Raw genomic sequence first — 14,168 nt, forward strand, 5'->3', positions numbered from 1 at the left:
TATTTCAAAATCATATTGTTCCAATTCCATGACCCATCTTGATCTTTTTCCTTTTGGTACTTTTGCAGTCATTAATCCTTTCAAAGCTGCATGGTCTGTTACTACTTCAAATTTTCTATTGATCAAGTATTTATGAAAGTGTTGTATTCCCCATACAATTGCATAACATTCTTGCTCAGTTATTGGCCATCTTTGTTCCGTCCTGTTTAAACTTTTACTGGCGTACTCTATCACATATTCTTGACCTTTATCATCCTTCTGAGCTAATACTGCTCCTAATCCTATTCCTGAAGCATCTGTGATTAATATAAATTTCCTTGTCCAATCTGGTTGTCTTAACACTGGTTCTTCAGTTAATTTCCTTTTTAATATCTTTAGTGCTTCGTATTGTTTGATACCCCATTCAAATTTTTCATCTTTTCTCAATAAAGACGTTATTGGTTTTACTATCTTTGAAAAATCTTTAATGAATTTTCTATAGTACGTACATAATCCTAATATTGACCTTACACCTTTTATATTTGTAGGTGCTGTTAACTTTTGTATCTTTTCAACCTTTCCTGGACTTGGTTTTAATCCATTTTTACCAACTACATGTCCTAAGAATTCTATTTCCGTTTTTCCAAATATACATTTCTTTAATTTTAATATTAAACTGGCTTCCTTTAATTTTTCTAACACTAACTTTATGTGTCTTAAGTGGTCCTCAAAATTTTCTGAATATATCATTATATCATCAATGTATACTATCACAAAATTGTTTAAGTATTCCTTTAATACTTTATCCATTAATCTCTGAAAGCTTGCAGGTGCATTTGTTAACCCAAATGGCATGACATTATATTCATATAATCCTGCTGAACAAATAAAAGCTGTTTTCTCTACATCTTCTTCAGCCATTTCTATCTGATTGAACCCTGATGCTAAGTCTAAGCTTGTGAACCATTTTCCTGAGCTTATCCTTTCTAATTGTTCGTCAATCCTTGGTAATGGATATGCATCTGCTATTGTAACTTTATTTAATTTTCTATAATCGATGCAAAATCTATAATTTCCAGACTTTTTTCCTGCTAAAGTCACTGGTGAAGACCAAGGGCTTCTGGATTCTCTAATTTTTCCTAATTTTAACATTTCATCTACCTCTTTTCTAATAAATTTACCTTTTTCATCGTTTTCTTTGTACCTCTTTTGAGCTATTGGTTCAGTACCTTCTTTTAGTCTTATCTCATGTTTCACTAGATTTGTCCTGTTATATTTTTCACCATCGTACTCAAATATATCCTTATATTTTTCTACTAATACTTTTAATTTACCCTTTTGTTCATTGGTTATATCCCCTACTTTAAATTTTTCAATAAATTTTTCATGGTCATTTTTATGCTTCTTTATCATCTCTTCAGTATCATTCCGACCAAGACTTATACTTTAAAATTTTCATTTTCATAATTCTCATAATCATCTTCATATATGTTGTATAATTCATCTTGGTATAATTCATCTAATAATTCATCTTCAATTAATGTTTCTTCGAATCCTTTGATGGTCTTTTGTATATATTTTACTGGTACATCCATGGTTTCATCATCCATTCTAAGTATTATTGTTTTATCTGTGTAATCTATATTCGCCTTAAACATATCTAATACTCCATTTCCTAACACAATTTCATTCTTTCCAGAATCAATTACTTCGACCTTAATGGGTATCTCCTTATCCCCAAACTGTATGTATATTGTTGTGGTACCTCTTGATGCTACTTTATCCTCATTTATCATCACACATCTTACTGTACTTGGTTCTTCAATTCTTAGGTCCATTTCATCCATTATTTGACTAGTTATTACATTTACTGCTGCTCCTGTATCAAACATTACATCCTTCGATTCTTGATTTATTATTAGTTTACCCCTTAATGCTGTCAAATGTTCAGCTTCAATGTTATTTATTGGTTCTTGTAGTCAATCTACTTGTGGATATCTTCTCATACCATCATAATATATTTTTCTTTGTTCTGGGCTCATATCTATAATTTGTGAAAAAGTTGCATTTGCTCTGGTACTTTTCATATCCTCTAATACGTTATATTTTGGTATATTTCTTTGAAATGCGCTTGTCCTATGAATACCTTCAACACGTTCATTTTTACATTCTGATGCATAGTGACTTTTTTGTCCACAATTTCCACATGTATTATTATTTCTCTTTGTTTCCTGAGCTTTTCTCAAACTCTCACTGGTAAATCCCCTTTTTGGTAATGCTGCTGCCTTATTCTGTTGACTGGCATATTTATCATTTCTTCTGCGTGCCTGTTCTCGATCAATTTCCATATCTATATCTCAATCACTTGACCTATTTTTTATATTACTCCTTGTTTGTCTTGGATTATTATAAAAATCTTGGTCAACATGGTTAAATACTACATCATTGTTTTGGTAATATGGGTCACCATAATTGTATTCTTGGTCATAATCATCTTGATAATCTTGGCCATCGTAATCGTATTGGTCATTGTAATCATTATAGTTATCAAATTCCATTGTATTAAATCCTCAATTATTATTTTGGTAATTTGGTAGTCTGTTATAATTATTTGGTCTTCCATTATAATTATTTGGTCCTTTATTATAATTTTGGTTGTTCGGTCTTCTATAGTTTGCTTGACCATTATTTACTCTACATTCCCTTGCATAATGTCCTGGTTGTTGACATTTATAACATACTCGCAGTGGTTGTCCTTGTCTATTATTATTTGATGGTCTCTTTTGTCCACTAAGTTGGTTTGTCAATTTTACCTCTAATTTTTTAAACATCTCGGTAAGGTCATCCTCATAATTTTTCTCCAATGGTTTTTCAAATATATTCTTTGGCTTGTCATCCTGTATATCAATTCCTTTTCTTTGGGTACTAACTGGTATATTAAGTGTTTTTCTCATTAATTCATTAGTAGCTTCCTCCTCTCTTCTTGCTGTATTCACTGCATCATTTAAATTTGCTGGGTTTTGTCTTCTGACTTGATATCCCAATACTGGTGTTAATCCTTCGATATAATTATCCACTTGTAATTCATTATCTAATACATGGCCTCTGGTAGCTATCCTTAATATTTGTCTAAACCTTATCATATATGCCTCAACATTTTCATTTACTCCTTGTGTTATTTTCCTTAATTCTAACATTTTCCTTTTTCTAACATCTTCCCTGGTAAATCTTTGTTTAATCCTATGTTTTAAATCATCATCATTATCGTTATCTTGCCAATTTACCAAATGACCATTGTTTGCTTCCTTCTTTTCATTATACCATTGTGCTGCTGCACCTTTCAAACAGGTAGCTGCCATTGCTGCTTGTCTGGCTCCATTTACTCCTGCTGCTTTTCCTATAGCAGTAAATGCTGTTTCAAATTGTCTTACCCAATCGTTTACGTCTTCTTCTTCCTTTCCATAAAATTGTGGCATACTAATTATTCCTCCAGCTACATTTCCTGCATCCTCAATTGCATTTGCTAATGGGTTGGCTGCGACTAATCCAGCCCAATTACCTCCTATATCATGTCCCGTTGCTGCTAGTAAAGCCGCTCTAAAATCTTCCCTTACTTCAGCTCTTGTTGCTCCCATAATTATTGGTACTATTGGTGGGATTGGTGGTATTGGTGGTGTTAAAGGTGTTTCAAATAAATTTTTTATATTATAATCAGGTATTTCACTTTTATCCTCAGAATTTGATTCTGAACTTTCACTTGAGCTAAAGTCAGGTCTATTTATAATGTTTTCTTCATAAGGTTCTCCAAAATTTTCATTGTTATCACTTTCATTTGGATTTAAAATTTCTCCATCTTTTCCAGATCCATCTGATTTATTTTCAGACCCATCCGATTCTTCATCATCAGATTTATTTCCACTACTTTCACTATCCTCAATTCCAGCTTGCTGTTTTAGAAATTTGTCTAATATCCGCCTTAAATTTTTCTCCACTTCATTTTTATTTCCTTGGAATATTTCAATAAATTCTTGATTCAATATTTCTCCATCAGTATATCTCATACTAATTAACCTCAATAACTCTCCATCAGTTATTTCTACTCTAATATCATCACATATTTGTTTTAATCTTTTGACCCTGATATCAATTTCATTTTCGTCATTTTCACAATCCCTACACTTGGTTTTTCCTTCGTCAAATTTATTGTTTATCCATCTTATTCCACATTCATTACAAAATGTGGTATTTTCATTTATCCATTCATGTAATTTTATCCTTAATTCTTTGTCATTCGTATCAATTTCCTGGAAATATTTTTCCATAAATTCCGTTGTTAATATTATACTATTGCTTATCCTGAATTCTCTTATTCTCTCTATTTCTGACACATTTAATTCGTATCCTAGTTTTTCTAAGTCATCCTTTAATTTTAATAATTCTTTTTGTTCGCAATTTTTACATTGTCCAATGTCTGTTATCATATCAGGTAACTTTCTATTTCTACAATTTCCACATATTAATGTTTCTTTCGTTAACCATTCATTTATTTCATCTTTTAATTTTTCATTACTTAGTCCCATTAGTTCGAAAAATGTACCTAAAAAGTCTTCTGTTAATATCAATTCTATCCTTATTTTTAGGTCCCACATTCTTTGTATATCTTTGTCAGTGAACCTTCCACCCATTTCTTCAATTTTTCTTTTTAATAATTCCACTGTCCATTCGACATTGTCCTCTATTTTTATTTCATAACCTATACTACCATCACTGTCCTCTAATTCATAACTTTCAGGACTAGCACTTTCTGGGTCTTCAGGTTCCCTTGTAAATTGTTTGGTGTCAATAAATCTTTGTAACACTTTCTGTATCAATCTTTCCCATTCTTGTTGTTTTGATTCTTCCTTTCCTAATGAGTTTCTGTAAACAATTGTATTCGTTAAATCAATTACTTTTCTTATATTTTCAGTTATGGTTTCTTCCATGTATAATAATTTCCTGAATATTACTATCGTTTCTGGTGTCGCATGGATTACTTCCACCCCAAATTCTAATATTGAACCGTACCATTCCCAAAATTTTTGAAATCTGTTTTCAACATCCCAATCTTCCAAAATATATCCATGTTCCATTATTTCTGGACATCCAATTAACCGGTCAAATATTTCATTTTCTAAATTTCCTTCAATACAATCCCTTACAATTACTACAATTATTATTCTTAAACCTTTTTCTTTCATTTTTGGTTGTTGTCTGTACCTTATTAATTCAATTATTCTATCTACTATATTCCTACATTTTCCTTTATGTATTGTATCCTCCCTTTCTCTATTGTCCATACTTAATAAATTCAATAATTCTTTATGTGTTACATTATTGTACATTAGTATTGTATCCTCAAATTTAAATAAAGCATCCCAAAATTTCTTGAATGCTGCTGATACTTCTCTTTCTATTGGGTTACATATTTCACATGCTAAACATTCCTCTGGTTCTATCACTCCTAGGTCATGTTCTTGTTTATGGTTTATATATTCAGCGTTCCAAACATGGTACCATTCCATTTTTAATAAAATTCTCTAAAAATTTTCACGTCTTTTACTTTTTATCCCTTTTTATATTTTATTTGACCTATACTGGGCTTGCCTTTACCTCATTTGTTCATTACTGAGTATGGTAGTTTACAGGTTTGTACAAATAAATTTATATTTTTCCTTAAAATTCCCAACCTAAGGTTGGAGTGTGAATCCATATTTGATTTGTCCGATTATTTGTCGTATTTCCGGATTTGTCAATTTTATAATAGTCGTTGCAAATGTTTCCTTTACTCTATATATCTTATCTTGACCAATTTCAGTAAAAAGTTTATATATTTTTATAGCTCCTTGCATCCTTTTCCTTAATGCTTCCTTTTTCTTTTGTTTTTCATCAGTACTTTCATCAACTATAAATTCCATCATTTCATCATATAATTCTTCTCTAGCTGTCTGGTCTGGCTTTGTTTGATTTATTCTTGCTTTAATTTCTCGTTCAAAAATTTGTCCAATATTGTACCATATTAAGATGTTTTTACCATTTGTATTTCCAAGACTGATGTATCTTTCTACTAATTTTTCAACATCATGAATTTCTACATTTTGTATTTCTGGTATCAATAGGTCTTCCACATTTACCGGTGTCAACAATTCATTTATAAATCTTTCCACTTTATTCTCACTTTTGGTCCTTTTCACATGTTCTCTATTATCACAGGTCAAACATCTCTTTTTTTTTCTCTTGGGTGGTCTAACATCATAGATGGTCTTTAGACTGATGGCCTTATTATCTTCATTATAAATTTTTAATTTAATTCCTTTTCCTTTACACAAATATTTTTCTGAATCCTCTTTTGTTAAATTGATTTTGTATTCCATTTTATGGGTGAGAGATCGAATTCCTCACCTTTTTATAACTTTCCTTGAATATATTTGTCCAGCAAATATTATTTTTATTTTCGTAATCATGATTTTCTTGGGTACCCTCACAGAATTATTCTTAGCTAAGTTCACACAGAATTATCTTTAAAGGTCCTTCCCAGACCTATTCCCAATTGATCACACAGAATACCTCAATTGAGTTCACACAGAACCACACAGTAAATCACACAGTATTAACCCCGCCATCTTAATTTATAGTGTCGGCTCTGGGTACACTTAGTATGATCAAAGTCCATACAAGACTTAATCTTAATCCTTTCATTTAATTATTTACAATATTTTTATTCAAAACCCCTTCTAACTTGATTAGCCTTGCATTTCCCTTGATAATCAATTACTGCCATGCATATTTGATTCATATGCATGGAAATTATTGTAATAATAATTTTTCATTGACATATCAGCCGGTGGTCAAGTTAGATCAAAAATTATAATTTTTGAACATTATTTTTACATACATGTTTATATTTATTCAAATTAATACTTTTTACATTGGTAACCTTTATTTTCGCATATCTTAAAATTTTAACATTAATACATTTTTAAATTCTTTTTCAACCAAGACTTTAAACTTTTTAATTTTATAACTTCTTAATTTTGTCGATCCTTAGGTGAAAGATTTTAATCTTTTACCTGTGATGATCATGTGATAAATGATCATTTCTTTTCTCAGAAATCCTCCTATTCATAACCTCTAGTGATCATGTGGGAATGATCACTTTCTTTTCTCGGAGCATGCACCACTTGTAACACCTATGCCCGTGATAATCACATTGCCACCATAGGTATTAACAAAATATCTCTTTATTAATAATATAAATAAATACAATAATATGCTTGGTCTAATACTGTTAAATAATAAATAAATAATTTATATCAAAATTCCAAAATGCGATAATTTTCCCATATTAGTAATCTTTGATTCCATTATTTTACTTAATGTGGCAATTTTTCATCACCAAAAAAAAAATAAATTCAAGTTATTATTTTTATTAAGATGAATTATAATACTTAACCATTTTTTTATTTCTTAAAGTCTGGGGTTCTCCTCCTTTTTGAAAACCCAAATATCACGACTATTTAAAGGAATTCAGATTTATAATTTACCTCCTGGATTATGATTCCTAATTTTAATTCCATTACCTTAAAAGTATTTCCATTGTGTCAAAATAATTCCATTATTCTGTTTCGGTATCCATCTGATCGTCATTAACTTCTTAATTATGCTTTGTAATATTTTTCTCTTAATGATCTACTCGGATCATCATTTATCCTTAAATCACCTGTTAGTTTAATGTCATCCCAGACCAATTATCCTTGATTCTCATGATTAATAGTTTAACGACTTTTCGGTCCAATTAATAAAAAAAAAAATGAAACTAAAAATAAATTAAATTTTATATACTAAGATTAAATATAATACTGCGCCTCACAATTATCAAATTTACTAGGTATGCTACGGCATTACAACAGACAAAACATCAAGCACGTACAAGCATGAACAGATAAAAATATCAAGCACGTGATAGATAAACATCAAGCATGAACAGATAAAAATATCAAACACGTACAGATAAATATCAAGCACGGACAGATGAATATCAAGCATGAACAGGTAAAATGTCAGGCACGGTGTAATATTTTGTCAATCCATGCTTGATTTTTCACCCGCCCAATGCCTGATAGTTTAGTCCAGCTCGGCTTGCCATATATACCAACCAAATTTTACGCATCTAGATCCATCTAAAGAGAAAAGCTACCCATAGCCAAACATGATAATATAACAATATCAGCCACGAATCCTTTGAATGACTTTGATCATTTTTTATTTTGACTCACAATATAAAATATGGGCCATTTTCCAATAAAAGATTTATTTTATATTTTTTTTTTTAGTAGTAAAACGTAATACTTTATCAAAAAAATAAAAGTAAAACTGGAGTTAAAAGAAAACCAAAATTTTCATGTACTATATAATACTTTCTGGTTCCTTTATAAATGGTTCTTCCATTGAAAAAAAAGCTTTTACTAAAATAATAATATTTCTATAGAAAGAAAAAATTTTTAGGTTATAGAAAGTTGGAAAAAAAAGTGTGAAAAAAAAGGAAAAAAGTTTATATAAATAAGTATTTTAAGTGGGAAAAAAAAGTTCAAATTTTCGGTTATACAAACTTATTGTAATAAATTCGCATCATGTGATTTAATATTAGCAATATAACAATATCACTTTTTTTTAAAAAAAAGTATAACTTTAAAAAAAGTCTAAAGTTAAAGTTTAAAAAAAAGTTAAACTTTTTTCGGCATAAACTTTTTTTTGGTAAACTTACCTCTCTCATTTTCCCCCTTTCCCTCTCTTTCATAATTCCCTCTTCCCTCTTTTCATTTTTTCCCTATCTCTCTTTCATGTACTTCTCTTTCTCTCACTTTTTTCTTTTTTTTTAGACGGATGTAAATTTCAGTATTCTTTGAATATTTTTGGACAAGGATTTTGGTAAGAGGAATGTTTCTGGCCTATCTCTTTAATGAAATAATTATTAATGTTCTGTTTCTTTTCTCTTTTAAGCGACTTTTTAGTTCTTTGGATATGGTTTTTGGTTTTTTTAAAAAAATTTCTCTATTTCGTCTTTTAAAATGCTTTTTTTTTTAAATGGCTTGGATACTAGGATTTCAGTAAGAAATTGGCCTTGTTTTTTCATATTTTTAGACAAGTTTGGATGCGTAGAATAGGTAAGTTTCAAAAACAGAAATTTGAAACTTTAGAAAAGTTTTTTTAAAACTTATTTTTGTTTGATTTTTGTAGGAAATTAGCTCTGACTTGAAAGCTGGAATTCTAGATAATGGCGAGTTGAACTCAAAACTTTTAAAAAAACTTTTTATCATTTTTTTTTTCCTTTTTTTGTAGGGAAATCAGTTCCGACTTGGAAAAACTGAAATCTCAAATATTGTAAGTTTCGAAAATAGGAATTCAAAATTTTAAAGAAAAAAAATTTTTTTTACATTTTTTCTTTTTTTGTAGGGAAATCAGCTCTGACGGATGTAGACACCAGATTCCCAAGTGAGTATCAAAAAATATTTTTGAAAATTAATTAAAAAAAGTTTTTATTAACCTTTTTTATTTCTTTAGTAGGACTCCTGTCTTTAGAACTCTTGTGAAAGATGTTTAATTACAGTAGCGTCTTCTTTTATTTTATGTTTTCCTTTGACTTAATTATCAGAATTCCCGGTATGATAACTGGTCTTTATATTGTTCGGATTGTGTGAAATTTAGTAGATGAAGGTAAACTTTTGGGAAAATGAATTCGAAAATGATAAAAAATTGTGATTACTGTTTTTTTCTTTTTTTTTTTTTATAGGATGGATTTCCAATTGATCGGATGGTGAGTTCAAAATTTTGAAATTAAATTATTTCAAAATTAAATTTTTTTAAATAATATTTAACTTTTCCTTTTTTTTATAGGAAATGGATTCTGGTTCTTGAGTGGATTGGATGGTAAGTTTTGATTTTAAAAACTTAATTTATTTAGCTATTTTTTTATTAATGAAATAATATTAACATTTTATTTATATTTATTTTATAGAAGGCTAAAGAATCACTACGGTGGTTTCACAATTATAGGAATACATAATACTGAGCATAATGAAGGAGATCGATGTTATATTTTATTATAATGCGGTATTGGTATGGATAATAATATTATTAAGAATTATATAGTATTTTAAATTTTTTGATAGATGAGAGAAATATTTGTGCCATATGATATTGTATACATGTAATTAAATTTTTGATTATTTTAATAAATTGATTTATAATATTTCCAACATATTTTTGATATATAATAAAAACATTTCTATTACATATTTTCATCATATTTTTGATTGATGTTTAACATATTCTAGACATATTTTTATTTCGTATTTTTGACATATGCTTAACATATTGCTGTTATCGAGTTACAATGGAATTAACAGAAATACGTATGCAATATGGTGATCATATTTTAAAAAGAAAAAATGTATTTGTAACAGCCTGTTACATATCTTATTTGTAACATCCTTTTTTTATTTTTTTTTAATAATAAATTTAATATAATATGTGTTTCACAAATAAAATTTTTATATGCAAAATTTAATTTGGAAAACTTTTACTTAATGTATTTAAGACAGTTTCATAGACAAAATTTTAAGTTATAAGCAGTTTCTTGAAATTTTTTAAAAAATTCTTTTGTCTTAGTTACACGACTGATCTTTTGGTTTTGTTTACATTACGCCTGATCTTAAATTTTAATTGGATAAAATTGGGGGTTGTTACAAATAAGACGCGTAACAGGCTGTTACAATTAGATTTATCCTTTTAAAAATGTTTTTACCATATTTTTCAAAATCGATAGGTTTCAGCAAAGTATAGCAAAACTTTGATTAGCTAAAAAATTTGTTCACATTGATACAAAATCTGGATACTTTTGTACTAAAGTTTCAATATGAAATTTCCATCATAAATATCTGAATCCCATTCATCATCTGAACTTTCAATACGTTAGATTTTAGTAGATTTAAAGAAATTGTAAATTGATCTTTGACCTTCCTTAGCTTTACAACCAGAACTCCCAGCATGTCAGTTTAGATAATCTTCTTCCCATTTTTGGTTCAGCTTAATAACTTTACCACATATGCATACCACCTTTTTTGGATAAATAATGTGGGCACAAAATTCGTGTTTTAAGAGTCTTTCTTTACTGTACTTCCACTTTAACATTAAAAACTCTTTATAGAATAGATATTCTATAAAGGACAAAAAAAAAATTTTTTTTTTTATAAATAACAAAGAATTGTGTTTCAATAGTCATATGGTAATTTTGTGGTTATTATATAAAATAAGTAAGTTTTAATCTGCTATTGATCTCTATAAGATATGACAAAATTTCTAATTTATATTAAAAATAAGCATCGTCAACTTCTTACTATCTTGAAATTTGGTCAAAATTATGCAAAATAAAAATCAGACCTTTTAAAAAATTTTGACGATTTTACGCAAATAAAAAATCTTGCATCTGAAAAGGGTATTAAGTTGGTTATGCATCTAATTCCCTGACCTATATACTAATAGCTCGGGGTCCTTCTTAGACATCGTATTTGAGGATGCGGGCGAACTTTTTTCTTTGATCCATTAAAAATATATTTCTCATTTTTTCCGAATAAATCATGCTGACTTTTCATCTGTAGCAACTCTCCTATTTCTTCTTCCATCGATGATTTATAGATAGCATCCATCATCTTATTTATTATAACGAATTTTTGTTATAATTTTAATATATGGAGATATTTTGTGACATGCGTTGTCCATAATACAAGTATAATATTACAAAATTTTTCCAAGTTATATCAGATTTTCATATCATGTTAACGAACCACTCACTTCGTTATAAAGTGAGTAGACTGTATATATTTTTCAGAATTGATACGCAGGGTTACATTATATTTTACAATTATTATACGATCAAGTATGATAGTAGTATGATATTCGCAAAAACTTGTATAAAGTTATACCACTGGGATGTGAATTAAATAACTTAAAAGCCAAAAACTACTATTTGGTGATTTAAATTCTTTTTTTTACAACATAACTATCTACTAAACTTTGGGTAGAGTTACGCAACAGTTGGATGACATCATTGCTTATGCTAGGGATATGGCAAAAATGCAATTGAATATTTCACTGCAACTACAATACTTTCTTAGGTAATATATTGTATTAAATTTTAACATTTATATTATTTTTAAAAGATATTTTATTTAATATTTAACATTTTACATTGCTCTGATACACTGGGCCTTTATTAAATTTCAGCACCAAAATCCAATTATTTCCACTTATCAGTATGAAAATTGAAAAGCTCATGGAATTTATGTCTTGGATCAGTTGTATAAAATCTGAAATTACTTAAGTCAGATTAATCTCCGGCCTTAATGAAATGATTATTGAAAGATATGATTTAATGCAAGTGAAATTATGAAAATTTAAATTTAAATAATTTATTATCATAATGGTATGAAATATAATGTATGAGAATTTCTCTATATAAGATACCTGATGCGCGTCACTTATCACATAACATTAAGGTATAAATAACCCTGTAAAAAATCTGATCCGTGTTTTATCTTTCCATGCTTTTTCTGGGAATATATCATTTTCATGGAATTAATAACCTCAAATCATGGAAATTTCATCTCGCTAACACGGATATCCGTGAATGTATCATTTTCACAGAATTTTTACGGAAGACACAGAGAAATAATGTAAATATTCAGATAAAAATTTTTTATAGGGCAAATATTAAATTTTCCAGGAATTTTACAAAATATAATTTCAATAAATTAAATAAGCATAAAATTTTCATTGTGGATTTATGATATATAAGTTTACTTATAGAATATAAGTAATTTCATTGATAAAAAAATGTTTTACTATAGAAGACATTATTGTGCGATACAGGTAACACCTGACGCGTGTCAGTTAGTAAAGACTAAAAATCCACTTACTGTTATGAAATATGAAACCTATTAAAGCTAATTTGAAACTAAATCTTTTAATTTCAACTTGATTCTATTTGGATTTACAAAACAAAACAATACGGAATATCTTTCGTGGCAAGAATTTAAAAGAATTAATATATAAATCTAATTAAACAATTCATAGTTTGAAAGTTAACACAAGAGAAAAAATGTTTTATTGCAAATCTGAGTTAGGAGTACACTATATTTTGCAATATAAGTAAATTGTTGGATTAACTGCGGAGTAATTTGACTTTACTGTTGTAATAACAGGTTTTTCATCATTTATAAAGTCTGCAGTGTATTTTTACCATAAAAATATACTAATATGTTTATTACCTTCATTTACATGGTTTTATAAAAAATTAAATAGATTTATCGCAGTAGTTACATGATCATCATATAATTGTATAAATTACTTTTTTTATCATTCATAGTAAAAAAATGGTTGCAAGATTTGGGCAGAGTTATCTAACGATATAAAAAACTTCTTAGAAATAGGGTCTTTCTGTAATCAATGAATTTAACAGTGGGTCATACAGGACTTAAAATTAGTGCTCTAAAAAAAATCCGATCTGATCTGGATCCGCAGATTTGATCCGAGTCAGATCCGGTTCGGTTTTCAAAATTCTGATCCGTAGAGCAGATCAGATTTAAAAAAAATCTGATCCGATTAATTTCGGATCAGATCAGATCATAACACAAGAAAATCTGATCCGATCTGAACAGATTCGGATCAGATTTTTTTTTAAATAAAAAAAAAAAATTTTTTTTTTTTTAAAAAACTTTTCCTGGACGAACGGACAAAGCCGGACGACCAAGATTTAAAAGAACGAACTAGGTAAGTTCATTTCTTTTTTTTTGTTTTTTTTACTTGAGGGAACGTAATTAACGGTTCCCTTCTTTTTTAGTAGGAAGTCTGGACGAACGAAGCCTAACGACACGACCAGGATTTAAAAAAAATGAACGAACTATGGTAAGTTCGTTCCTTTTTTTTATTTTTTATTTTTTATTTAAGGGAACGTAATTAACGTTCCCTTTCTTTTTTTTTTAGGAAACCTGGATGTGAGACGAAGGAACGACCAGGATTTAAGAGAACGAACTATGGTAAGTTTGTTTCTTTTATTTTATTTTATTTTTTTTTTACTTAAGGGAATGTAATTAATG

The 14,168-nt window shown here is 28.6% G+C and overlaps 1 protein-coding gene across 1 annotated transcript; it reads right to left on the bottom strand.

Annotated features, from left to right (window-relative positions):
• Positions 1–5,705: 5,705 nt before the first annotated feature.
• On the bottom strand, positions 5,706–6,389 carry OCT59_016924 (uncharacterized protein; the record flags this gene model as incomplete). The annotated part of the gene is made up of 1 exon (XM_066146014.1): positions 5,706–6,389. The coding sequence occupies one exon, from the start codon at positions 6,387–6,389 to the stop codon at positions 5,706–5,708; it is 684 nt and encodes a 227-aa protein (XP_066003743.1).
• Between the last annotated feature and the right edge of the window lie 7,779 nt (positions 6,390–14,168).

The sequence above is a fragment of the Rhizophagus irregularis genome, chromosome 25, assembly GCF_026210795.1.
Source record: "Rhizophagus irregularis chromosome 25, complete sequence".
In the NCBI taxonomy this organism is placed as follows: Eukaryota; Fungi; Glomeromycota; class Glomeromycetes; order Glomerales; family Glomeraceae; genus Rhizophagus; species Rhizophagus irregularis.